General features: G+C 36.3%; 2 protein-coding genes across 2 annotated transcripts; one reads left to right on the top strand and one right to left on the bottom strand.

Annotated features, from left to right (window-relative positions):
* The first annotated feature begins 5,901 nt into the window (after nucleotides 1-5,901).
* On the top strand, nucleotides 5,902-7,680 carry LOC128219249 (uncharacterized). The gene has a single exon (XM_052927060.1). It carries the CDS (start codon nucleotides 5,902-5,904, stop codon nucleotides 7,678-7,680), a length of 1,779 nt encoding a protein of 592 aa, XP_052783020.1.
* A 4,964-nt stretch (nucleotides 7,681-12,644) lies between these two features.
* On the bottom strand, nucleotides 12,645-26,337 carry LOC128219248 (fibropellin-1-like). The gene is made up of 8 exons (XM_052927059.1): nucleotides 26,280-26,337; nucleotides 25,190-25,303; nucleotides 21,790-21,875; nucleotides 19,204-19,291; nucleotides 18,231-18,337; nucleotides 14,750-14,818; nucleotides 14,318-14,440; nucleotides 12,645-12,881 (listed from the first exon to the last, which is right to left on the bottom strand). Exons 1-8 carry the CDS (start codon nucleotides 26,335-26,337, stop codon nucleotides 12,645-12,647), a joined length of 882 nt encoding a protein of 293 aa, XP_052783019.1.
* Nucleotides 26,338-27,466: the final 1,129 nt, after the last annotated feature.

The following is a 27,466-nucleotide window of genomic DNA, read 5'->3' as shown; positions in this document are numbered from 1 at the left end:
CCAAATGAGTAACCACGGGCTCTACGATGAATGAAACATGTGGTCCCACAACTCTGAATTTTGGATATGTTTTTTTTTCATTGGTCTTGACTTATTGTAATTTAAAAATTGGATAGCATGCGTGTCTTAAAAATCTAAACGCTAGAGTACGGTAACTTTGATATTTTTAAAGGATGAGTAAGACTCGCGGACAGTTCCTAGGCAAGAGAGTGTTCTGAGAACAGGACGTCTCGTCCAATGTGCTTACATATATAATAATGCGAACTGACCTCTTTAATGTTGAATTCCCAGTTGCCTCACTTCTGTCTGAATTCTAAAACTTCGTCAATACCATAGAATACGTTGACATGTTTAAATGATTAATTTTTCTGATTGTTTTTTCTTCAAATGTTTATCTACATATGTATGTTGTTTTTTTGTTTTGTTTTTTTGTTTTCAAACGGCCCTCGTTCGATTGTTTTCCAATTAAGTATTCAAGTACGAGATAATTATCACCAATACTGGACTATCTAGACATAAACATGTCGCCCCTGGTCCAGTGTATGCTCTTTTTCACTGGATATAATTTATTTTCTCTATTTGAATATTTTTTATTGAATGAATTAGGCGTGGGTCAAAAACCTACAATGTACTTGGACCCGAAGCTTTATCAAAATAACATCCTAAAATAAAATGTCATGTAAAAAGGAAAACAGAAAAGAAAAAGAAAAGTTTTGTCATCACAACGTTGATAATACATCATCAAAATAATTGTAATAATAAGTTTGTTTACCGGGCTCGGTAATGTTAAAAGTTAATTATTATATCGTTCTTTATGCCATGCATAAGTCCATGAAGTCCTTTTCGTTTTATTCCATAATTTCATACAGTAAGATATATGTGAAACACTGAATATTCCATAAGCTGTTCGATTTAGAAAAAAAATGGCATCTAGTACACTATGTGAATTTATGATAGACTTAAGGACAATATACCTGCCAGTGAATGAAGCGGTTGTGTCTTACAGAAAGCTTCACGTTCTTACGTCAAGTTATGCGAAATCAAAGATTGAAGTAAATACATAAAAATTGATGATATGCTTGTCACAAGATTTTCAGGACATCCGTACTGAAGGACTAATGCAAATATGTATGTCCCAAAATATAGGGTAATAAAAATCACACTATTGGCGTTTCTCACTAATTTCTCATGTTTAAAGCAAGGTCAAAGTCTAATATGTTATAGAAGTGTGAATTGTTTTAAAATTTCAACCGATAATCTCTGCTCAGTATAAGTCGTATGGTTAAGAACGTATAAAGAGTATTAATAAAATTCAAACAAATGTTAATATTCCGTAAAATTATGTTAGTGTTATTGTTCCGTTTTTCCTTCTAATTTGTTGCCGGGAAAATGGCCCATGTAAGCTTCATGTAAATAACAATATGATCTTAAGCGATCCTTCCTGAAGAAGTAATAAAAATCAATGTATATTGTATGTCGCTTAAACGTATTTTAAATGAGAGCTCTTTTCTATGTAAATTAAATAAGGATTTCGTTTAAACCTTGATAATTATAAAACATACGTTTTTATTTCCGTCTCGGTTATTTATTCAACGTATTGATTCAGATATATCATTGGTGTATAATTGAGGAAAAAGTCATGTTAAGAAACACGAAGAAACCTTACATAAACACAACTGTTCATTTACTGCTAGGATGTGTTTGCAAAGTGTTTGTTATGGATTAATTAGTCTTTAAATCATGCTGTAAATGCCTTTCAATAATATAACAGTGATACACCTCTTCGTCAGTCAAAATAAAACAAAATCTTATGTCAAATAGTCAATAGGTTTGTCAAGCATTGTGTTCTGTGTGTACCGAGGACTTTTCTAAAATTGTGAGAAATCTTTTTCAATAAAAACATAGTCGAATCAATTTCAATTAGGCCTCATTATCCCGTATAAAATTCCGCTCCTGTGACCTCATTCCTTTCGGTTTTTTATACTTCAATGGTTGTCTCGACTTTTATGGTGTAACCATAACCTTGTTTAAGTGAAAACGTCAACCCCCAGTTATTTGGTGTCCAAAAGTCCCCAGCGGATTTATGTGGCCCCTTGTTATTCGAATACAAAAAAATAACCAATTTTAAAGGTTTTACTGAAGATTTTTTTTCGGGAATTATATAATCCCACAAATAAGTAAAATGAGTTGAAACTAAACTAGGTGTCGTGCAACCAATGAACACATTCTTTTAATCTGAACAATTATTATTTGCAGTCGTACTCCTCTGGGAGAGACATCGTGAAACGAATGAGTTTGTCTGTGAAACTGAAGTTCGATTTGTAATTGAAATAATTTCTATAAATTGATGGGAAAACTATATAAGAACCATTTTTGAATAAATTAAAATGTTCCTAGATTTATTTTGATACATATTTAAATGAATCTTTGAATCTCAAACGTAATGTTAAAAAAATCTTATATTTGTTATATATCGTCTACCCCCATTTACATGTGTTATGCCAATGTTTAAAATACAACAACAATGTTTAATACACCACGGTTTAATTTTCGGATTCTACTTAATTAATGTCTGGAGCCGTATAATAATTAAGTATGTAAACCCCTTCTAAGGGGCGTAGGTTAGAAATGGGAAAGAGGGGCAACCTAACTCCTTTATTAACCACAAAGAGATCGACACAAGGAAAAAGTTGTTCGACCGCATTCACGATGGAATCAAGAAAAAAACGGTTAGTGGCAATATCAATTTGATATTCAATCTAGGGAAGGTTCGTGTGTCGCTTTGTTTAAATGGGGTATATATACGCGGAAAGATGTTGTACAGACAGTCTTGACCTCGCGCCAGGACCTACCGCCTGGGGCGAGTGTTGTACCTTCTTATCTTATATTGTGCATTTTCTCGCCTGCTGTTACCGCTTTTATACCGTATCAAATATTCAAGTATAAATGTCAAGTGCACCTTTAAATCTATTTTGGAGAGATTAATTGCACTAAATTTATTAAAACAAATCATTTTTTCTTAGTGTAATTTTAATGTATGGTTTCTGGTGGTTGTTTCTCAAGTGAAATAATACGTTACTGATTTGATTTGCAATCATTATTTTCTTGGAAAAAAGCCTAACATAATTAATTCGAATGGTTTAACAATCAAACAGATACGAGTGAAACTTAATCAAAATGAATATGTACATATATTCATAGCATTTAAGCTTTTCAAATTGAAAACATAATAAATTTACAATGTATATAGATTTCTATTTGTTATTTAAAGTAAAGGAACAGTGGGTTTGCAACGACACGTCTGTTTAAGTCTGAGAAGAAAACGTATAAAATCACAAAAGACATTACACCAGAGACATATATAAAATCCAATCGCCAATTCTTCCTCCAAGTATAGGGCCGTCGATGTCTGCCCCTCCATCAGACAATCTCGTTTTGGCATTGGCATAACAGGATGAAGACATTATACACAACAATTTCAACTTTTCTTATAAAACTATTACTTAAATGAGTCATCCATGTTGCATTTTGCATATAGTCATAATAACTTGTAATTTTATACCCGTTTCATAATAAGTGATGTTCTTCCAGCTCACGAAAATGAAATAGGCTAGCTGCTTACTACGCTTTTGGATATCAGGGCACGTTTTTGGCATACATAATCCCGCCGGAGGATGTATTCCGACAACCATCGCATTGCTAACTGGTATCGCCATATATAGGGAGAAAATACCGAAATACACGGTTAATAGCTTGTCAACGTTTTTCGGGTGGTTCCGTGGTCTTGTGTCATACTAGTCAATCCAGGGACAGCAGTTTCGATTCCCAACGGCAACATTAATATACTAATCATTTTCCGGGATGGACGTTAATCAGGGTCCCGTGTGACAGTGCAAACTTTGCGGCACGTCAAAGAATTGTATTGGCTCAAACCAGGGTTTTATTGTGTCTGTGCACCATTCTCGAAATATTTTAGATAACTAACACTCATACCAGAGCACTCGTCGAATGGGCAAGGCCCGAGTGCGAGTGTAAAGAAGCTTACACACCAACGGGTGGTTGAAGCAATTAAGCAACCCCGTCATAATTGCAAACAATGCTGCTTTTTTACAAGAGTAATGCAATGATGAAAACGGCAATAGAGCATGTCATTGGACAAACAGCATGTATGTGGTTTAATAATAATGGCATAGATTTTGTTGTTATTGTTTATTAAGGTTCATAAAACTTTGTCTTAGTGTGAGAGTAAAATCACAACCTAGCCCGACTTTGAATTAAAATTAGCTTCAAATATTGTCATGAACACAGCAAACAAAATGCAAGAAATAATAATTTGACAATATATTGAACGGATTGAAGAGATGGCTATATAAATCATGGTTACCGAACTGGCATGTTAACGTTGTCAGTAGGACTAAAGTATTAGGTTAACCGATATTTACCGCTTTAATTTGAACAGGGTCTGTTGCGAGCCATTGAGACCACTCTACCGACTGAGTTTAGTAGTCATTACATTATATATTATATTGTACCATTTGGCGACATATACAGTACAACCTTTTGGGTACTTCTCCCAAAGGTTGTACTTTTTCATGAACATCCGGCGCTTTACCTTTAGGCGACAGTCAAAAATTGTATATTCTCGATGGCTAGTATTTTTGGAAAAAAAACATTAGTAAAAATGCTTTACTACATTTATTTATGCATATTTTATGAAGGAATATGCAAAGGATATATTATTATAGGATATATAGCATGTATTGATAATGTCTTCCAAAGGTTGTTCAAATAGGCAAAATATCCCAAAGGTTGGATTTGTATATATATATATATATATATATACACTCACAAACAACATATATTCGAACTAAACGCAATAAGTTACAGAGTGTCGAAACACATTAGAACATAGTTTTGATAATGAGCAATTCACTGTTTCATAAGATGTTCAACACTTTCTCTAGGCTAAGGTACTATCGCCTACGAAAAGGAAGAATTATTAATATTATCGTGGATGGAGGCTTCTGTACTCATTCCATTAAATGTAGACATACTAAGAAGCTCAAATGGTCCGAAGTGTGATTCCATCTTCTAGTCTTTGTAATTTAGTTTTAATTTTGTCTTATCCGTTCTTTTTTCCAGTCAAATTTCTGCCATAAAGTATACTGGAGGCGTTAATTCTTTGAGGCCTGTCAATAAGTTACCACATGGTACCTGTTTAATGTTCACGGAATGTGTAAGCCTGTGCATTGAGTTCTGTCAGTCAGTAACCACATTGCACTTGTTTAGTGTTCACGGAATGTGTACGACTGTGCTTTTGGGTCTGTCAGATTGCTTGAATAAAATGGATATTTAATAACGTGCATGAGTTAGCTCCCATACAGGGAAAAGATAAGCCGAGAGAGAAGTTACAAATTTTTCGGCCGCCATTTTGTTATGTCTTTTGCAGAGTATGAAAGTTACAGGGGTGGTATGAAACATACTGGAATTTACAGGGGGGGGGGGGGGGTATGGATTATACACGTGGTGTACGTGACCGCTCTAGGCCAATCGGATAGCGTCAGTCATGTAGGAGGGGTGAGATATATTTAATTACCGCAAGTATATAAATACATTTATTGTCAGGAAGATAATTATTATCTTTATATGATAATAGTGTGTGGTAGTTCAATACAACGTGTGGTGCAACTGATAAGGATTTGGCAAATCCATGTTTATTTATGCAAAAAATGGTTCAAGTATCTTTTAGTTCAGATATGAAAAAACGGCAAACATCTGAATGATTACTCAAATCGAAAGTCGGCTGAACATTGATTTCTGGATTAGGGAAGTAATTTAATTTAGCTGCAATATATGGTCTTTTGTGGAACATTATCGTGTTTTAAATTGACTCGGGATAATATGGCAACAGGAGATGCGGGCGATAGCATGCAAATTTCAAGCGTCGGGGAAAGAATCGGGAATAAATGCGAACCTTGTCGTCGTCAGGACAGGTCCGTGATGGCGTCGTTGTTCTGTAATACATGCAATGTATATCTATGCGATGACTGCTGTGATGTACACTGGATACACATGACAAACGTTTATGAACATCAGATCGTGGCTGCCCATGAAGCTTGCTTCAAGTCAATGGTCGATATGAATGGACTGGATCGGTGTTTAGAACACAAACGAGTTTTCATGTTTCACTGTGAAAACCACAAAGATTTGTGTTGCGAAATATGTGCCTTCTCACGTCATCGTAGATGCGAAAAAATCCACGAAATAGCAAAAGTAGCTAAGAAAGTGAAAGATGATGAAAGGGAAAAGATACGTGCATCCATTAATACTGCCTCAGAAGTTATCATGAAATGCAATGAGGCTCAACTGAACAACGTTTCGCGAGTGGAAGAAATCGTAAAAGAAATTGGTGTATACAAGGAAACCTTATTAAAGAAAATTGAGGAAGCTAAGTCGGGAATTGTCAGCGCAATGACTAACCATAACACACAAAAAGACGAACGTCTAGATACGAGGAGAAATGTGGCTGAAAACCTAAAGAAAGACCTTGACAAGCATTTGGCAATGTCAGAAAGCATTCACAAGAATGGCACGGAATCAGAAATTTTCATCCTAAACCATATTCTTGAAAAGACGCTAGACAAAGCATCACAAACACTGAATACTTTATTGAAGAAAGATTATACCGTCAAAGGAAAACTAACAATAAATGAAAATGGGTTAAAAAGAAAAACTACTGATGTCGCCTTATTCTCTTTGATGGGAACACGCCGGCAGAAAACCCAATCAGTAAATGGAAACAAGGAAATCAAGACAACAAAAAGCTCTGAAATCGTGAACAACGTTCAGCAAAGGCCGTTGCGTCTGGAGCTGTTGAAAACCCTGAAGCTGGAAAATACAGGGGACGACAAGGAGCTACCGTTTGTTACCGGGTTGGACTTTCTGCCGAACAAGAGGATCGTCGCCGTGGATGACTGCAATTGTACATGTTTTATCTTGGATGACACGCTGAAGAGGTTTGACGCATTTTATAAATTTACTGCAAATCCTCGTGACGTAACTTCTTACTCTGATAACAATATTGCAGTAACTGTCAGTGCCAGAGCTATCCGAACCATCTGCCTGTTGACAGTGGGTAGTAACAACACAATCACCCTGATGAAGACGCTGAACACGTCCACCTACTGCTTCTCTATCTGTCCTCTGAACGACCACACGTTCGTAGTGAGCACCAGGGAAGACACACGGCCTGCTAAAATGATCGACGCGGACGGCGAGGAGAGAAACTTTGACAACGTTATGTTTTCTAGCAACAAGTATAAGATTGGTGAAAGCAAATGTACCTACATACCTTCCCATGATTCCCTTGTTCTAACAGACCGGTATTCTCACACAGTTTACATGTACAACACCAAGACCGGCAAGAGTACCGAGGTGAATCATGACAGGATACGGAAACCGCGAGGTGCGTGTGTTGGCCCCGATGACTCCGTGATTATCTGCAGTAATGGCACAAACTTCATCGTGCAGGTATCGTCCGTCGGGGAAATTATGTCGTCATGTGGCGTTGAAATGAATTATCCATACGCCGTGGCAATCTCCAAGGACAGGTCTTTAATGGCCGTGACCAACGATCCGGGGGGCGTGAGGAAGCTGCAACTGTTTAAAATAATACGATGACAATATTATTTTCAAATTGTAAAGTTTAAAAACTCCGTACATGTATTGTATAATCTATTATCAAATTACATGGAACGTTTTGTTTTGAAATTATTTGAAAAAAAAACAACATGTTGTAAATATATACCAGTTACTTGTTAGTATACAATTTATTTTTGAACCTGAAATAAAAGTCATGTCTTGTATCTTTATATGTAAATACCATAACTTTAATACATCTATACAGTGCCCGCATAATATATGAGTATGTATAAATTTTACTCACTGACATGTAAGAGAAAGCTTTTACAATTAATAATTTCCTTGTTAAAAACTCTGACGTATTATGACATGTTATAAAGTTAATGGACTTCGTTATAACATGCTGCAATGGGGACCTGTATATACACTGTTCATTCTATTTATAGCACTTCTATTGGTTTGCTCTTGAGAGCTTGAGATAAGAACCTGACGCTTTACTATTTTTTATTTGGTATTGACTAAGTTATTGGAATGCTGTTAAGATATCAGTAGAAGAACATTGTAATCACTATATGTTTCCTGTTCATCTTAAGACCTCTATTTTATATCAACAGCAGGGGCGTAGCCAGCGTTACGCACTTACGCATGTGCGTAACATCAATTTGAAAAATGAAAAAATAAAAATGGCCAAAAATGACATCAAAGTCGAGGGCTAAGCTTAATATTGATATCAGAATAAAGGGAAGATCAGCTAAAGTAAGCATTGTTTGTCTGTGCTAGATAGTTTACTGAGGCTAAATCAATCACTTGGTAACTACAAAGTCGGGGGCCTCAAACCTATAAATCCCTCCACATACACATCAGTGCTCAACATATTAGTTCCAGTTTCCATTTTTTCTCTGGGTAGCCTGCCGAACACCCCTACGGCTACATGGATATTCCCCCTCCCACACCCTCCCCCTTTCGTGCGTAGCGTCTAGTAAAGCCTGGCTACGCCCCTGAACAGACTTGTAGAAGGCTATTTTGGACCCGAATAGTGTGAACATATGTTTTCTTTTTAACACTAACAATAACATTTTTATTGAATATCCAGATTTTTACCTCAGCATTAAGCGTTAGTAAGTTATGCAAGTTCTATAAGATCCGATTTTGATTTTTTTTCAGAACTTATAAATTTCACACAACGCATAGTGGATCCTATGTGGAACTACACCCCCCGTTGGGTGTTTTCTCTTATAAGCTTCTTAAAAGAAAAAAAAAGAAGAGACCATACCACCGTTTACGTCCATTTTACCACTCATTGGCCCTACAACGACAGATGCGTTGGAGCTTTTTAACGCTTAACATAATGATGTGATTGAATAAATATAAATAACGCGATCACTTCCTTCTTAATTTTAACAAATGAGAAACAGCATTGTCAAGTACATGCAGCTCGATCTGCAGTTCGACAAAAATGTAAAAGAAATTTGTGAATTCGGCAGCGGGGACTGAAATATGATATTGACATAGCGAAAAATCGAGATAGAAAAATCGACATTAGCGGAATTGTTTTATAAAGAAACAGGAAAAAATTCGGGGCCGAAAAAAATGACATAACCAGACAAGTGATAGAGCAGAGATGAACATAAATAAAAATCTATAGTTACGTGGTCAATATTAAAAAATGGTATCTTAAGATTATATAACATACAATATTGAAAAAGGAACAGCTTAAATATATTAATACAAACAAGTCTTAATGGCGAAATAATATTGAAACTTAAGGCTCAGTCTACATATAATATTTCCTTTACAATATTTTAACTAGCTAGTTTGAAGTCCATTTATTTGGGAAAAGGTTTCTTACCAGCTATAGTTTCCTTAACCTCCCCATATCAATGATATCGTTTGCATTTTATCTTTTGAAAAATAATAATCATAACGTCCCATTGTTGTTGTTGTTGTTGTTGTTATTATGCTGGAACTTTATGGAATTTAAATTATTATAAAGGGCCGACATGTGGCACATACAACAGTTCCCATGTAAAACCAACCACAGGGGCCGTCCCAGGTTTATTTGTGCATAATGATGTTTATTAATAATATCTTCTAGAAAATAGTGTTAATGTTGCTGTATTACCAGGCAAACCAGGGTGGATAATGTTACCAGTCCCAGCATAAGACTCCATCCTATGGTTTTACAAATATGGGATGGGTTTGCCAAGGAAATTCTTAAAGGTAGAATTTGTTTGTTCCTCCTGAATGAATTAAAAATATAACCTTAAACTGCTGCTGGTTTATGATTATTTTTTGGCAAAAACAAAGACTATACTAATTATTAATTTGAAAACGATCCATTCCAGGGCCACTGTTAAAATAACTAATAATTAAATATGTTTAAAAGATATTTACAGAAAAATAATTGGTTACACCCGGGATGAACGATTCAATAAAAATATGAAACAGCTAGTGATTTACTCAAAGTTAATAATTATGCCAGTTTGCAGGGATGGCTCCGTTCAGTATTTTGGTGCAATTTGGGATGGAGAGAATAGTGAACGGATGGGTAATGAAGTTTAACATTTATTGTCTCCCCATAAATGCATTGCGACCTTTTGCTAAACATCATTATATTAATGCACAAGTCTTGGACTATTTAAAAAAACGAAAGTAGGAATAAAAGTGAAAGTAGAGATATATTAACACACATATGTAATATAGTTCCGATAACAAAATTCAAATTATGAGCAATAGCATCTCGTATCAGACAGATAAAACACACGCGTAGCAAGACTTGTAACACTAAGTTGTGAACAAATTGTGATAGAGTAATGTCCCTTGGTCCACCTAGAAGAATAAACATGCGCTTTCATCTGCTTGTTCACTTGAACTGTTATATAATGTTATTGACCTGTCACTCCCAGTATTTTTGTCAACTATGTTACTTCAAACTAAGTACTTTCTTAAAAAAGTAAAACTAACCTTATTCAACCTTAAAAAATTAATACTGTTAACTCAATTAATTTCAATGTTAGAGCTTTATTCCCTTTGTATGTCCTAATGCACCAGTCAATTGTAACCACGGCCCCAGGTCCGGGAATAGCGGGGACTTTGAATTCGGTCCAGCCAACCCCGGCTTAAATTCCCGCCATGCGGGAACGAACAGATGGTAAGATCCCCCCGCACCCCAGGGACCATAGGTAAGGCCCATTCCCCGCTATATTTAAAGCGAAGACAAAACCACCGCATTCACCCGGCACTGCGGGGCCACCTGAAAGGTAAAAACACGGCCCATTTCCCCGGCTATCCCCGGTATAACCCCGGACCTGGGGGGGGGGGGGGGGGGGGGGAGAGGGGCGTGATTACAATTGACTGGTGCATAAATTAACAATGTTTGAGTGATTTCACTTAACATATTTTTAAACACAAATGTCTATTTATAACTGTAACATTAAGCTTTCTCCAAGTCGGATTTACTTCCACCTTATTTTAAGTTTCAGTATACATGGTAGTTGACTTTTAATTTAAAAGAAGCCTTAGTGGAGGTCATTTTTACTGGACAGCTTTGTCTGAGATGTTTTAGCTATCAAAACGCAAACAACGTCTTGTATTATCAGTGCTTAGAGTATGCATGTTTTGGTGTATTAAACCCCATGTAAAATGCCTCGATTGTTCAAAACATTGACAGGTTCCTAAAATATTTCTGCTTTACTCATCTTGACTGTATCTTTTTCTTTGAAGATAACTATCTAATTACGTTTCAAACCTTTTTTCATTCATGGCCAATATTCGCACCTTTTATTGTCGGGTCTTTGTCTTTTATGGCCAAACCCGCTATAGTAAAGCATTGTTTTATTACGATGCGTTTATTTATAGAATATGTATAAAGTCTATTAATAATATAAATACACCGAAGATAAAAAAAGACTGAAGGCATAAAAAATAATAATAAATCGCTAAAGTAATACAAAGTAATCAATTTTGAAGATTTGTCCATCTAGAATACAGCTCTAAAACATGTTATTATAACATGTAGGATTTCTGTGCACCACTGTCAACATTTATACAACTACTAATTCCACGAAAATTGATGTATACATCTGCTATTTCAACCTCCAAATTTTCTCCCAAGGTTTGAGCCTGGCTCTCAGAGCCACCACTTGTGCGTGTGGTCGTGCATGGTACGAGATTTGTCGTCTCTTCTGTCTTTCCACCGACTCGGAGTCACCATCGTACATGTGTATATGGTCGCCTTTATTACTTCTAGCACTAGTTTCTTATTCTCGTCTCCTTTTCTTCTTATCTGATTCTCTTTTACCCCTCCCGCCCTTCTCATCAGCCCTTTCTCCGTACTTCTTAACTCTGCTCTATTCCCTCTTTTGCTATTCATCCTTTCCCATATTTCCTCCCCTATTCCTCTCTTCTGTTCTCCCTTCTTCTTTTCCATCACCCCTTCTTCCGCCCGATTTACCTGCTTTTTGCAATATTCAAACCTCCCTTCTTCCTTGCTATCACCCCATCGTTTGCCCCATTTTCATGCCTTCTGCCCTCTTCTGTCCTCCCTTCTTCTTTTCCACCAACCCTTCTTTCGCCCAATTTACTTGCTTTTTGACCTCTTCTGACCTCCTTTCTTCTTTTCTATCACTCCTTCTTCCGCCCCATTTACTTGCATTTTTCCCTCTTCTGACCTCCCTTCTTCTTTTCTATCACCTCTTATTTCGCCCCATTTTCTTCCTTATTGCCCTCTTCTGCCCATCCTTCTTCTTTTTTATCACCCCTTCTACCGCCCCATTTATTTGTATTTTGCCCTCTTCTATCCTCCTTTCAACTTTTCTATCACCCATTCTTCCGGCCCATTTTCTTGCCCTCTTCTGTCCACCCTTCTTTTCTATCACTCCTTCTTCCGCCCCATTTACTTACATTTTGCCCTTTTCTGTCCTCCCTTCTTCTTTTCTATCACCCCTTCTTCCGCCCCATTTTCTTCCTTCTTGCCCTCTTCTGTGTACCCTTCTTCTTTTCTATCACCCCTTCTTCCGCCCCATTTTCTTCCTTCTTGCCCTCTTCTGTGTACCCTTCGTCTTTTCTATCACCCCTTCTCCCGCCCCATTTTCTTCCTTCTTGTCCTCTTCTGTACTCCCTTCTTCTATTCTATCACCCCTTCTTCCGCCCCATTTTCTTCCTTCTTGTCCTCTTCTGTCCGTCCTTCTTCTCATAAACTGCGAGCGTAACTCGGTCTCAGGCCGAGGTAGCCCGATCTTCTTCCAGTCAAAATTGGACTCTTACTTCTTTGTTTTAGTTGGTACAATCTGCATAATCGACATAAGTAAAATGAATGAACAGAATAATCGAAAAAAACCTCGATTGTCATTGACCCCCCCCCCCCCCCCCCCCCCCTCAAAAATTCAAACACAAGTATTTGCTACCTTTTCCCTACTGACACTTGTTAAACAAGTCCGCCTTGGTCGAAAAACAAAATGACTGAAATATTCTCTATGAAACTATTTGTTGATGCATTCGACAGAATCGATCTACGTAGGATACATGAACAGAAAATTTGAAAAATCCTCGATTGTCATTGGCCAATACAAAAAAATGCAATCACCAATCAGAGGTTCAGGTATTGTTCATGTTCTCTCTTTGATCGTACTGAAGTGCTAATAGTTTGTAACGCACTTTGTCATTGTCCATTAATTTTAGTCAGACTATCTCTTTACTGCAGGGGAAAGAATCGCAAATAACTGAATGCCTTAATATTCATCAATTTATTTTGAACTGTGTTATTTATAACAAACCACCAAATTAACGATTTAATTAGGAATACCAGAACCAAAGTTGAAACGGCAACAGTTGTGATATCAGCCTGGAAAGTGAATAAAACATATGAAAATAGTGTAAATTCGTATGTAGATTGTGCTTGGGAAGGATATCCCCTCTAGAATGTGATTCAATTGAAACACCATTAAATAGATAATATGAGCTCCTTCTAGAATGGCTACCAATGGTAAAAGCAATTAACAGATAAGATGAGCTCCCTTCTTGAATGAGTTTCAATATAAACACCATTAAATAGATAAGATGAGCTCCCTCCTAGAATAAGTTTCAATTTTAACGCCATTGAATATATAATATGAGCTCCCTTCTAGAATGATTACCAATAGTAAAAGCATTTAATAGATAAGATGAGCTCCCTTCTAGAATGAGTTTTAATTGAAACACCATTGAATAGATAATATGAGCTCCCTTCTAGAATGAGTTTCAATTTAAACACCATTGAATAGAGAAGATAAGCTCCCTTCTTGAATAAGTTTCAATTGAAACACCATTGAATAGATCAAATGAGCTCCCTTCTAGAAAGAGTTTCAATTTAAACACCATTGAATTGATAAGATGAGCTCCCTTCTAGAATGAGTTTCAATTTAAACACCATTGAATAGAGAAGATGAGCTCCCTTCTTGAATAAGTTTCAATTGCAACACCATTTAATTGATAATGTGAGCTCCCTTCTAGAATGATTACCAATAGTAAAAGCAATTCATAGAGAAGATGAGCTCCCTTCTAGAATAAGTTTCAATTGAAACACCATTGAATAGATAATATGAGCTCCCTTCTTGAATGTTTTAAAACCATTAAATAGATGATATGCATATGTTCTTAATTTGAATGTAATGTGTAAGTTAATAATAATAAAATCTACATCTGGTAGCTTTTCCTCACCAACTATGACGGCCGAGTGCGGGTCAGAGCAATTCCTGTTGCAGAAGTCATGGTCACAGCAGGATTTACAGACAGGAACTGACCGTTTGTCCAGTGGACCACACTACAAAGAATATTCCATTATGAGTTAGATAAACAATCGAATTGGCCCTTTTGCCACGCATTGCTGCTTGTCGAAGTAAATTTGTCTGAGGGTTTCAATATGTTTTCTATAGACACATTTCAACGTTATTAGTCATTTGAATAGCAGACATATTAGAAATATATGTACCAGAGGACCTTTTTTGCGAATAATGCATTTTTATAGAGTCAAGTTTCCGAAACGAAATGCTAATAGTTGTTTCAAAATATTCAAAAGCACCATAAATTAGGAAATTGCTATAATTCAGATTGTGCCAAAAACGAAATGTACCGTTGCATCAACACATCCAAGTTTGAAGTTGAAATGTCCAAACCAGTCAAACTGCTCTACCGCGCATACCTGCATACATAAGGGTAATAACTGCATATTAACGAGCAATTTTCACCATAGGTTAATGTTTAAATGTACTTACTAACGTTATTAGGAAGGTCGTTGTTACTTAAATTGGAATATACGGTTTAATACTGGTAACAACTATTATGCTCTTAGCTTACTTTTATTTAATATTTGTTGCTTCTGATACAGAAAAGATTTCAGAGGAAGGTCGTTGTTACTAGTATAAGACAAATACAGTTTAATACTGATAACAACGACCATGACCTTAGTTAAGTTTTTACTGACTAGCTTTAAGAGGAACGTCGTGTTACTAATACTAGAAGGTGGTCTAGTGAACATGGTCTATGCTACACTTACCTCATTCTTCTGACATGGTCTATGATACACTTACATCATTCTTCTGACATTGTCTATGATACACTTACCTCATTCTTCTGACATGGTCTATGATACAACTGCCTCATTTTTCTGACATGGTCTATGATACAACTGCCTCATTTTTCTGACATGGTCTAGTGAACATTTACATCATGCTTCTGACATGGTCTAGTGTACACTAACTTAATTCTTCTGACAAGGTCTAGCGAATAATTACCTCATTCTTCTGACAGGGTCTAGTGTACACTTACCTCATTTTATTGACATGGTCTAGTAAACACTTAACCCATGCTTCAGGTCTAGAGAACACTTACCTCATGCTTCAGACATAGTATAGCGAACACTTACCTCATGCTTCAGACATGGTCTAGTAAACACTCACCTCATGCTTCAGACATAGTCTAGTAAACACTTATCTCATGCTTCAGACATGGTCTAGCAAACACTTACCTAATGCTTCAGACATGGTCTAGTAAACACATGGTCTAGCAAACACTTACCTCATTCTTCTGACATGGTTTATGATACACCTACCTCATTTTTCTGACATGGACTAGTGAACATTTACATCATGCTTCTGACATGGTCTAGTGTACACTAACTTAATTCTTCTGACAAGGTCTAGCGAACAATTACCACATTCTTCTGACAGGGTCTAGTGTACACTTACCTCATTTTATTGACATGGTCTAGTAAACACTTAACCCATGCTTCAGGTCTAGAGAACACTTACCTCATGCTTCAGACATAGTATAGCGAACACTTACCTCATGCTTCAGACATGGTCTAGCAAACACTTACCTCATGCTTCAGACATAGTCTAGTAAACACTTATCTCATGCTTCAGACATGGTCTAGTAAACACATGGTCTAGCAAACACTTACCTCATGCTTCAGACATGGTCTAACAAACACTTACCTCATGCTTCAGACATGGTCTAGTAAACACATGGTCTAGCAAACACTTACCTCATGCTTCAGACATGGTCTAGCAAACACTTACCTCATGCTTCAGACATGGTCTTGTAAACACATGGTCTAGCAAACACTTACCTCATGCTTCAGACATGGTCTAGTAAACACTTACCTCATGTTTCAGACATGGTCTAGCAAACACTAACCTCATGCTTCAGACATGATCTAGTAAACACATGGTCTAGCAAACACTTACCTCATTCTTCAGACATAGTCTAGTAAACACTTATCTCATGCTTCAGACATGGTCTAGCAAACACTTACCTCATGCTTCAGACATGGTCTAGTAAACACATGGTCTAGCAAACACTTACCTCATTCTTCTGACATGGTCTATGATACAACTACCTCATTTTTCTGACATGGTCTAGTGAACATTTACATCATGCTTCTGACATGGTCTAGTGTACACTAACTTAATTCTTCTGACAAGGTCTAGCGAACAATTACCACATTCTTCTGACAGGGTCTAGTGTACACTTACCTCATTTTATTGACATGGTCTAGTAAACACTTAACCCATGCTTCAGGTCTAGAGAACACTTACCTCATGCTTCAGACATGGTCTAGCAAACACTTACCTCATGCTTCAGACATATTCTAGTAAACACTTATCTCATGCTTCAGACATGGTCTAGCAAACACTTACCTCATGCTTCAGACATGGTCTAGCAAACACTTACCTCATGCTTCAGACATGGTCTAGTAAACACATGGTCTAGCAAACACTTACCTCATGCTTCAGACATGGTCTAGTAAACACTTACCTCATGTTTCAGACATGGTCTAGCAAACACTTACCCCATACTTCAGACATGGTCTAGCAAACACTTACCTCATGCTTCAGACATGGTCTAGTAAACACATGGTCTAGCAAACACTTACCTCATGCTTCAGACATAGTCTAGTAAACACTTATCTCATGCTTCAGACATGGTCTAACAAACACTTACCTCATGCTTCAGACATGGTCTAGTAAACACATGGTCTAGCAAACACTTACCTCATTCTTCTGACATGGTCTATGATACACTTACCTCATTCTTCTGACATGGTCTAGTGAACATTTACATCATGCTTCTGACATGGTCTAGTGTACACTAACTTAATTCTTCTGACAAGGTCTAGCGAACAATTACCACATTCTTCTGACAGGGTCTAGTGTACACTTACCTCATTTTATTGACATGGTCTAGTAAACACTTAACCCATGCTTCAGGTCTAGAGAACACTTACCTCATGCTTCAGACATAGTATAGCGAACACTTACCTCATGCTTCAGACATGGTCTAGTAAACACTCACCTCATGCTTCAGACATAGTCTAGTAAACACTTATCTCATGCTTCAGACATGGTCTAGCAAACACTTACCTCATGCTTCAGACATGGTCTAGTAAACACATAGTCTAGCAAACATTTACCTTATTCTTCTGACATGGTCTATGATACAACTACCTCATTTTTCTGACATGGTTTAGTGAACATTTACATCATGCTTCAGACATGGTCTAGTAAACACATGGTCTAGCAAACACTTACCTCATGCTTCAGACATGGTCTAGCAAACACTTACCTCATGCTTCAGACATGGTTTAGTAAACACATGGTCTAGCAAACACTTACCTCATGCTTCAGACATGGTCTAGTAAACACTTACCTCATGTTTCAGACATGGTCTAGCAAACACTTACCCCATACTTCAGACATGGTCTAGCAAACACTTACCTCATGCTTCAGACATGGTCTTGTAAACACATGGTCTAGCAAACACTTACCTCATGCTTCAGATATGGTCTAGCAAACACTTACCCCATACTTCAGATATGGTCTAGCGAACACTTACCTCATGCTTCAGACATGGTCTAGTAAACACATGGTCTAGCGAACACTTACCTCATGCTTCAGACATGGTCTAGTAAACACATGGTCTAGCGAACACTTACCTCATGCTTCAGACATGGTCTAGTAAACACATGGTCTAGCGAACACTTACCTCATGCTTCAGACATGGTCTAGTAAACACTTACCCCATACTTCAGACATAGTCTAGCGAACACTGACCTCATGCTTCTGACATGGACGAACTGATGTGCACTCATCAATGGTCAGCGCATGATTACAGTCGAAACAAATTGGTCCTCTTTGGTCACGTGGTAAACTAGTAAGACCTGCAATATGAATAAATTTCAATTAAAGCTACAGGGACAAACCCAGTAGTCCAACTTTAAAGCACATAATAACCCTGTAGAGTCGCCGCTGTTGCAACGGTCAGAAGACAACAAAACTGCAATGACCTGTGATGAAGACAGATCCAAATCATGTGATTATACAGATGTTCCTGACGCAGGTTTAGTAAGAAACGTTGGATCGATCTTTGGTCAAATGGACTCATGTCGTCATTAACCTAGTCTTTGTCCAAAAGGTCAAACTGATACAATATATGATCATATTCTGCACCTCTACCGCTCCCACCCCACTACAACAAACATACAACAAAGGAGGGCAAGATTATTTTACTATACTGAAAGTTTTTCTTTAAAAAATGCAATATGAATAAGATGACAAAGAGAAGTTACTTCTTAAAACAGACATAAACTAACCAAACACTATTCATATATTAATAAAGGCGAGCACATGCTTTGCTCGTAAATATAATATAAATTAAAAAGGTGACTGTATGCTGCGCTCGGCAGTCACTTAACCACACCACGGAATTTCAACCACTCGGTGGACACTCGACCGTTCGGCGCACAAACAATCCACTTATGTACTCGGCGGACCCTCAACCACTCGGTGGACACTCGACCGTTAGGCGGACACTAAACCGCACAGTGGCCACACAGTGGACACTCAACCATTCGGTGTGCGTTCGACCGTTCGGCGGACACTCACCTGACACATTCACTCGACGGACATTTAACTAGTTGGCGAACACTCAACCATTCGGCGAACACTCAACAACTCGATACATTGTTTGATACATGTTAGGAGATAACGTATCATTATCATTTACGCTATATTTATGTGAGCCTACCTGGGTCCCCACAGCCGTGGTCATTGCAGAAATCCTTGTCGCAACATTCTGCACAGTGGCCTGAGGTGTTGTAAGCCACTGAACACGTCTGCATTGTTAATAAAGAATCAATATATGTAGGTCTCTTTGCTAGAATATATTATGAGATATACTTCTATGGATCATTATGTATGTTAAAATAATAATAATACAAATAATAATAATAATAAACATTTAAATGACATGTCAAGGTTTTATTTACATTTATTTTCTGTAGAATAAAATCAATGTGTTCATTACAATATACCGCATTGTGTTCTTTAATTAACATAAATACTAATATTTCTTTCGTTTCGTTTATAGACTCGTTTATCGCCATACACATATGAACATGTTTTATTAATTGCCAATGATCAAGGATCGTATGTAATTATGTTGGATGTTTAAACTGAAATAAATTTATGTTCTGTTCTGTTTTATGATACGTAATATGTATGTGTTTATATCATTGTGTCTATACTGACCTAAAATAACTAATAATAAACTGTTTTAATTTACTTTAGCTGTTAATGTGTATAATGTTGATATCAATATTTCTTACTTAAAACACTGTTTCCTTACAAAATTTAAAACAATACTGTAATCATGTTGGATTCATGCCTATACACGAAGCATAGAACACGTTGACAATGTAGCATCTTTCTTTACTGTCATTGAACAATTTTAATCAAACCTAAACTGCGATTTTTCAAGCTTATGAGATTGGTTCTGCTTCCGAATGGACTTCTTTTCAGAACGTGATCAGACATGAACAAAGATGATATAGTTTACTTTATATTTAAGTGGACGCAAATTAAATTAAGCAATTAAAATGCACTTGATTCAACACTCTTTCATATGCAACGTTGTATCATTAAGTTCATTACCTGACCATGTTATAGTTACATGACATGAAGTAACATTTTAATTATTAAGAATGGGCGAAGTGAGCGTAGCGAACGAGCCGTTCTTAATCATTAATATTACTTCATGCCATCAAACTGCCTTAGAATACTATCTCATTGGCTTACATATTTTCAAAGCAGGGAATGTGTATGAGTGGCAGTAGGCAGACCTTTAAACATCAGCGAAAGTCTTGTACTTAATGATTGCCTATCTGCAATTTCATTGGCTGAAAACGTAGGTTGTGTTCTAAACAGTATTAAACCACCTACCGAGACGGAAGCGCAGCCTGATCGGTATTTTTGGTGATTGTGTTGCACAATACAGAGCTGTTGGAAATATAAAAAAGACATTAAAACAATCAAATATTTCATTGAATCAATTAATATATATACGTTTCATTGAAATAAAACAGATCTGAATGCATCTTTAAAAAAGCTTATCAATATCTATACATTTTATAGAACAAAATCAATAATACATATAATTAAGGGTGTATAAACATACACATTCATACAATGAATCGAATAAATTATAAATAGTTATACACTTTATGAAAGCATACCACGTTCCCTCGTATATTGAAAACAAATCAAAATTGATGTAAAACATTTCAAGTATATTAATATATACATGAACATGAATATATTGAAACTAATTAATGTATATATATATTATTGAAAGCATATCAACACAATAATACATAGGAAACCAATAAATATCGATCTTTTTATTTGATGCCATCTCGTTAAATATGTTGCAATATAACAATGTAAGCTACAGGGACAAACCCAGTAGACAACTACCTTCGAAATAACTACTTATTTATTTCATTTTAATAATCACAATCTATATATTTTATTGAAACGTTCAATATCTATTATAGCCATTTCATTGTAACATTAAACATCTAAATATTTCATTACAATATTCAATATCTATATATTTTATTGAAACTAATCAATATATGTATATTTTATTTAACAAGCAATACCTATCTCGTTAGAATACATATATCTTGCCTCCAACATGAATGTCGCAACGCCGCTGATCAAGGACTGGTCACGCGGTGACTCAATCTTTTTCTTGGGTGAGCCTGGAACCTTGTTTATAAACGCACCCGGACAAGGCCCATTCGGCGAATACTCCGATAAGATTGTTAGTCATATTAGGTTTGTGAGCATATTGTTACCCTGATTAGAGAGAGAGATTTCCTGGTTCTTTAACGTGCACCAGTGTATAGTAGTGTCACGCGGGACCCCATTAAAAGCCCCCCCCCCAGAAGACTATTAGTATGTTTTAGTGGTTAGGCGGGGAATATAACTGGCAATCCTTAGATTGACTGTCAAGTGTGCAACCACTAGACAACGGATTTGCCACTATTTATATTTTTCCATATGGGCTTCCATATAATCTTGTTTATACTCTTACTACGGTATGGTCGGTGAGTGCTCCGATAAGAGTGTTAGTCATTTCAGGTTTTGGGAACATAGTGCTATACACTGATGTACGTTAAAAACCGTGGTGGTTCTAACCAGGGTTACATTCTGTCTTTGCACTTTGCTCCAAAAAACATAAAATGACCAACAATCCTAACGGAGCATTCGCCGAATGAGCAAGGTCCAAGTGCGAGTATTAATAGGCTTACACACGACCATAACATACCTCGCCACGTTCGCATGTTTTGACTGTATCGCAGAGTTCCAGATGAGTCATATCTTCACAGGCGTAGCACATCAGTGGAGCTTTTGCTACCAAAATAAAGATTACATCTTACCAGGTACGGTAATAGTAAAATTGAGCTGTTTTACCAGGAAATTCTGTCAGTTCGAAGATTTGGGCTGTTTTAGTAAAGATCTAACGTAGTTTCATTCTTTCGCTTCAATTTTGAGTGGATTAAACTTCTACAGCCGGTTTGAAAAAAAAGATAAGGAAGGAAAAAATCAATGTGTTCTGTTTGTGACGTTTATACAGATTTAACAATATTTCAGCTTTGAATAGTAGCCGTTTTGAAATATAAGAAATACAAAAATGTATATAGTGCTTATTTGTTGCAAAAGGAAACACTCTGAGCGTAGTGGAAACAGAACTGAGAACAAATCCATAAACATCACATTAGTGTACGACGATGGCAAACAGTTTCACATATTGGTTTTGGGAGTTAAAGGGACTAGATACCAGATGGTCTCAATATCGACAAATACAGTATTTCCTCTAAAGACATTTTGATTAATCAATACGAGCTAGTATGAAGCCGATAATACATCAATTTACGTGATTAAACGAATATTTCGTCGCTGTCGTAGCTGAGTTTACCCGTTGAAAGTTGGTATTTTTAGCCTGTGGAAGTCGTGTGGTTAATACAGATACCGTACGTGGTCGACCAATCCAGTAAAAATCGAATTGGAAAAAGCGAATTACAGTTAGTAAGACTCAATGCGTTGTACACAAAGACATTAATTCTCAGTAAGTTTTTGACAATTTTCTGTATTCTTCTTTCGTGTCTAGTACCTTTTATCAATACAAAGAGGGTAGACCAAAGAGGGTAGGGAAGACGAAAATATTTCCAAATTGTAATTTGTTTTAAACTCGTTTCGATGTGCATTCTGTTGCAGGGTTTAAAATACTAATTCTTTGCAATAGACTTGTGTGTGTTCAGGAGTTCAGCAAAAACGACTGAATATTTTTTGGTTGTTGCAGAAATTAGATTGTAAACAGGATATGAATACATGTCTGTGTCAATGTTAATGTTTCTAATAGGGATGCAAACAAATATTCGATCAAACGTTTGGTATTCGAATGTCAAAATAGGTATTCGAATATTCGATGTTTTGTTGTTGAATACATATTTTGCCTACAACTCTGTTGTTGTGTTTAAAATTTGTTTGTTTTGTTTTTACAACGAGTGTCCCATAATACTAGAGGTGTGAATGTGATGACAATACACTATACACGGGTCATATGTCAGGGACATAATATTATCGTAGGGTACTATAAAAAGTCCCCGTAATTTTACAATAACTGGTTGTAAGACAAGTGACACAAAAGTCCAGTTATTTTCGGTAAATTTAAATGCCTCTTCCAATTAAGGAATAGACTAGTTCCCGATTTGGTCTGGTTTTTCCATAGTTCTGTTAGTAGAGGTCAATCCCAGAACGAGGCTGCTCGTCCTACGGAAAGACCTTCCATTGGCGTATGAAGCCATTTGACCAGAACTCCATCTAAGTTTACGTTGTTTACAAAGATGAAGGCCGCGGGATATAAATTAAAAGTTTTTGTATTTTTTCTTTGTTCATAACGTTTTACCTTTTGATTTTCTGAAAAGAGGATATTTAAGGCTCATATGGTGAAATTCAGGGTCTGGTGCGCGTAGTGGTTACGACAAAGTAGAACTAAAATGCCCCGGCTATTACTTTAGCGGATATTATAAAAGTTTACTACAACTTTTAAAAGATGTAGTTTGGTAATCGAATATTCGAATATTCGTTCGAAAGAATTACGGAATATTCGAATATCAATTTTGCCATTCGTTTGCATCCCTAGTTTCTAATAAAGGGACCTTAACGATGCTTTTTCTTGTTTTACAGTCCAGACTTGTATATAACCCACACTACAACAGGCCATTGGTCAGAATGTTTTGTGTCAGATTTCTATAGTATCTAATCAATAATATATTGTGGCTTTTTTACATGCAGAAGATTCACATCCTGCTTACAGAAATGTTAAAATTATTCTTAACAAGAGCTGTCACAGAGACAGCGTGCTCGACTATTTCCCCGCTATTCACTGTAAGGATTAAAAAGTTTTGGCTAAACATGCATGGATCACTGTAATTTCTAAGTCCAATAATAAAGGGCCATTATTTGCAAAATTCAGTTATCTAACTTGGTTATTCAAATAGGTTGGGTGGTTGAGTACCATTGTTTAAAGTCTCAATGCAATACATGAAGTAGTTGCTGAGATATTATTTTATGTGATGACATGCACAACCTTAGCCAGAATTTCTAAGTCGCATACTAAAGGGGCAAAAATTGTATAATATGCAAGATAGAGTTACATTACTTGATAGATTAAGAAGGTTGAGTGGTTTTGAGCCTGTGTATAAAGTCACAATGCAATACATGATGTATTCGCTGAGGTATTGACTTAAAAGTGCTTACATGCAAAACCTGAACCAGAATTTCTAAATCAAATAATAAAGGCCCATTATTCGCATTATAATCATAAAAGTGTTATCTAACTTCATTAATTTAGTAGGTTAGATAGTTGAGAATACATATCCAAAGTTCCAATGCAATAAATGAGGTATTTACTGAGATAATGACTTAAGGGTGCTTACATGCAAAACCTTAACCAAGGTGTCACGCCGACGCCGACGCCAAGGTAAGTAGTATAGCTCTCCTTATTCTTCGAATAGTCGAGCTAAAAACAGAAGTAATCACCACAGAACATAATATGGCAGCTTTTTTCTTAATAAGTAAATGGTAATTTCACCTAAATAAACGCATTTAAGCACATTTCGTGAATAGAATACAACCTCGTTGGCGAAACATATGACACAGGGAGTGTGTATCGGAGGAGTAGCATTAGGCGGACCTTTAAACATCCCCAAAAGTTGAAATTTCTTGATAAAGCCTCGTACGTAACCATGACTATTTGCGATTTCATTGGCTGAAAATGTAGGTATAAGATCTAAATGCAGAAAGGAGCAAATTCTCTTAATCAACATTTACTGCCACCCATTTTTAAAGAATACCATTCATTTTATGCTGGGGAATTAGAAAACTGCGTTGTTCAGACCCAACGGTGTTCTTGCATTAATAATTTATTTAAAAAAAACACACTTGACTAATCAATATGTGCACCAACTCTCAGTATGTTATCAATCATTTTAAGCTTAAGTATATCTGCACAAAATGTTGGTCTCGTAAGTAATCATTGTATTCAATTTAAATATATCTACACGCTACTCATTAAGGGTATGTATCCGTTTCAATAAGCTTCAAAATATATGTAAATATATTTTATCTCATGTTTTAAAACAAAATATATTTCAAGAACTTGCCGTTCTCGCAGTGTTCGCCCGTGAATCCCGCCTTACAAATGCACGTGTAGCTGCCAATGGCATTGACACACGTGCCACCGTTTTGGCAAGGAATGGAATGACACTCGTTGACATCTATGGGATATTAATAAGAAGAGAAGGTTTTGTAATCAGAAGAGTATAAACATGAAGTATATCCAACACAATCGAAAACACAACAATCAAAAACAGTAAAACACAGCGCAAAAACACTAACAAATTAACAAAGCAACATGGAAAAATAAGACAGACAAATGTGACAAAAATAATGAGCAGAAATAAGGCTTTAATTAAATGAATTCTTCAAACAATTATATGACAGACGACAAACAACAGGTATCCAATTCAGCTCATCATAATTTACACTTTGTTGTCAAAATATTTATTAAGGCAGTTCATATACATTCAAAATGAGGGTTCTTTGGAAGCACAAAATACAACCACAGTATTACTACAACACTCTCGGATTGATTGTTTACATCTCTGTTCGTTGACAATAAATGAAAAAGTAAATAATGTGCGACGTTATATAAAGACCAGTGGACCCCTTCAAGGTCGAATATGCTTTTCTCTGAAGGGATCTGTTGGTGTTTGTATGACGTCGCACGTTACAAATGTTGTCAGCGGTGGGATATTGACAACTGCTGGAACGAAGTTGCCTTACCCTTGAGCTACCAAGACCAAGACTCGGGGACGAGTCTTCTCGGAGGGGAAAGTAATGTAACGGTCCGCGGTAGGCGGCGGATGTGCGTTCATAGTGTAACGGTCCACTGTATGCAGTTTTGTACAATTTTGAAACGAAATCGTAGCCATCCTGCAGTAAATGTGTTCTTACACAATACCACATTCTCCGATTTTCGAAATATGTCCGTTTAATAAAATTATCAAATAAAATATAAATCATACTCACGTGGGCACAACTGCACAACGGAAGTGTCGACAGCTCATTTTCTTTGCACCACCGATAAGTGCTGGAGCTGGCGTTTAATGGCCGTATATCAGAGCCGTATAGATTTAAAGAAATATTAATTCTCGCATGTTATTTATTAAGAACGATAACTAAAGACATTACCGATCTCACAATGTGTGCCCGAGAATCCCGCCTTACACGTGCAGGTGTAGCTACCCATACTATTAACACATCTGCCACCATTTTGGCAAGGAGTGGAATAACACTCGTCGACATCTGTGAGATTTTTCAAAACAAATGGTTTTATAATCTTTGCACATGAATACATAATGTTTTGAGTGTCGCATGGTAAGATATTGTGAAAACTAAGTTAATTATGCAAGTGAAATGTGGGCCTCGTCTGAAAGTTATATTGTAGTTTTAAATCTATTATGGAAATTTTGCTTTGTCCTTTTAGATCAATCAGAAAGGTTTTTGACACGAAGACAATATTAAATCCACTTGCGGATATAGTTCGAATAATTGAATAATCAACCACTTCAGGTTTTGCATTTCTACGATCTACTTAAACATACACAAGGTCTTCGAATACAAACTTTATATAAACATTTACAAGCTTTTGTATTGAAAAAGACGAAAAGTTATTTGCCAACCTTCTTTTAAAACACCAACACTTATAGCTCCAACTTCGCTTTGCGGTGCATTGCAGTATAAAATATTTATGTTGTACATATATATTGAACGTTAGTGCTCGAACTGACAAGACCACGGTGCTTTTTGTTGACGCACTGTTTATGTGTACGTATATATATATATATATATATATATATATATATATATATATATATATATATATATATATATATATATATATATATATATATATATTCATTTACGTATTTAGGGTAAATGAACTTATTCACAATACCTGAGGCACAATGACTGCCTGTATAACCAGGACGGCATACGCATGTGTAGTCATGGATACCACTTATGCAGGTCGCATTATTCTGGCACACGTTGGCAGCACATTTTTCTAAAAATGTTAATTTATACATTTATAAACAAATACTTTGTAAGGTATGTCCAAATTAAAATTCTTGATACCAAGTGCTATCCAAACACTCGATGATATTTTATACATGTTTGTGCCAGATACTATTTTTAAACAGACTATTTTTAAGTAAAGACACATTAATCCGTACACTGATTCACAGTTTAGAACTTTTGTCCTTAAACATAGTAATATAATAATACCTGAAGCTCGAAATGAAATCGAGAACCAAATATAGCCATTTTCGTTTGAATTTTTGAAAATATTGAAAAAAGGGAATATTTATTAACATGGA

This window comes from Mya arenaria, chromosome 15 (genome assembly GCF_026914265.1).
Source record: "Mya arenaria isolate MELC-2E11 chromosome 15, ASM2691426v1".
In the NCBI taxonomy this organism is placed as follows: Eukaryota; Metazoa; Mollusca; class Bivalvia; order Myida; family Myidae; genus Mya; species Mya arenaria.
The sequence above is the reverse complement of the archived record's forward strand: the minus strand, read 5'-3'. Positions and strand labels throughout refer to the sequence as shown.

Bases quoted from the DNA above. Each gene is read 5' to 3' on its own strand.
- LOC128219249 (XM_052927060.1), top strand. From the start codon at position 5,902: ATGGCAACAGGAGATGCGGGCGATAGCATGCAAATTTCAAGCGTCGGG.
- LOC128219248 (XM_052927059.1), bottom strand. From the start codon at position 26,337: ATGGGTAGCTACACCTGCACGTGTAAGGCGGGATTCTCGGGCACACAT. The intron at 25,304-26,279 runs GTAATGTCTTTA...AATATCCCATAG, and splicing joins GGGCACACATTGTGAGATCG to ATGTCAACGAGTGTCATTCC. The intron at 18,338-19,203 runs GTAGGCTCACAT...TTCATATTGCAG, and splicing joins CCACGGCTGTGGGGACCCAG to GTCTTACTAGTTTACCACGT.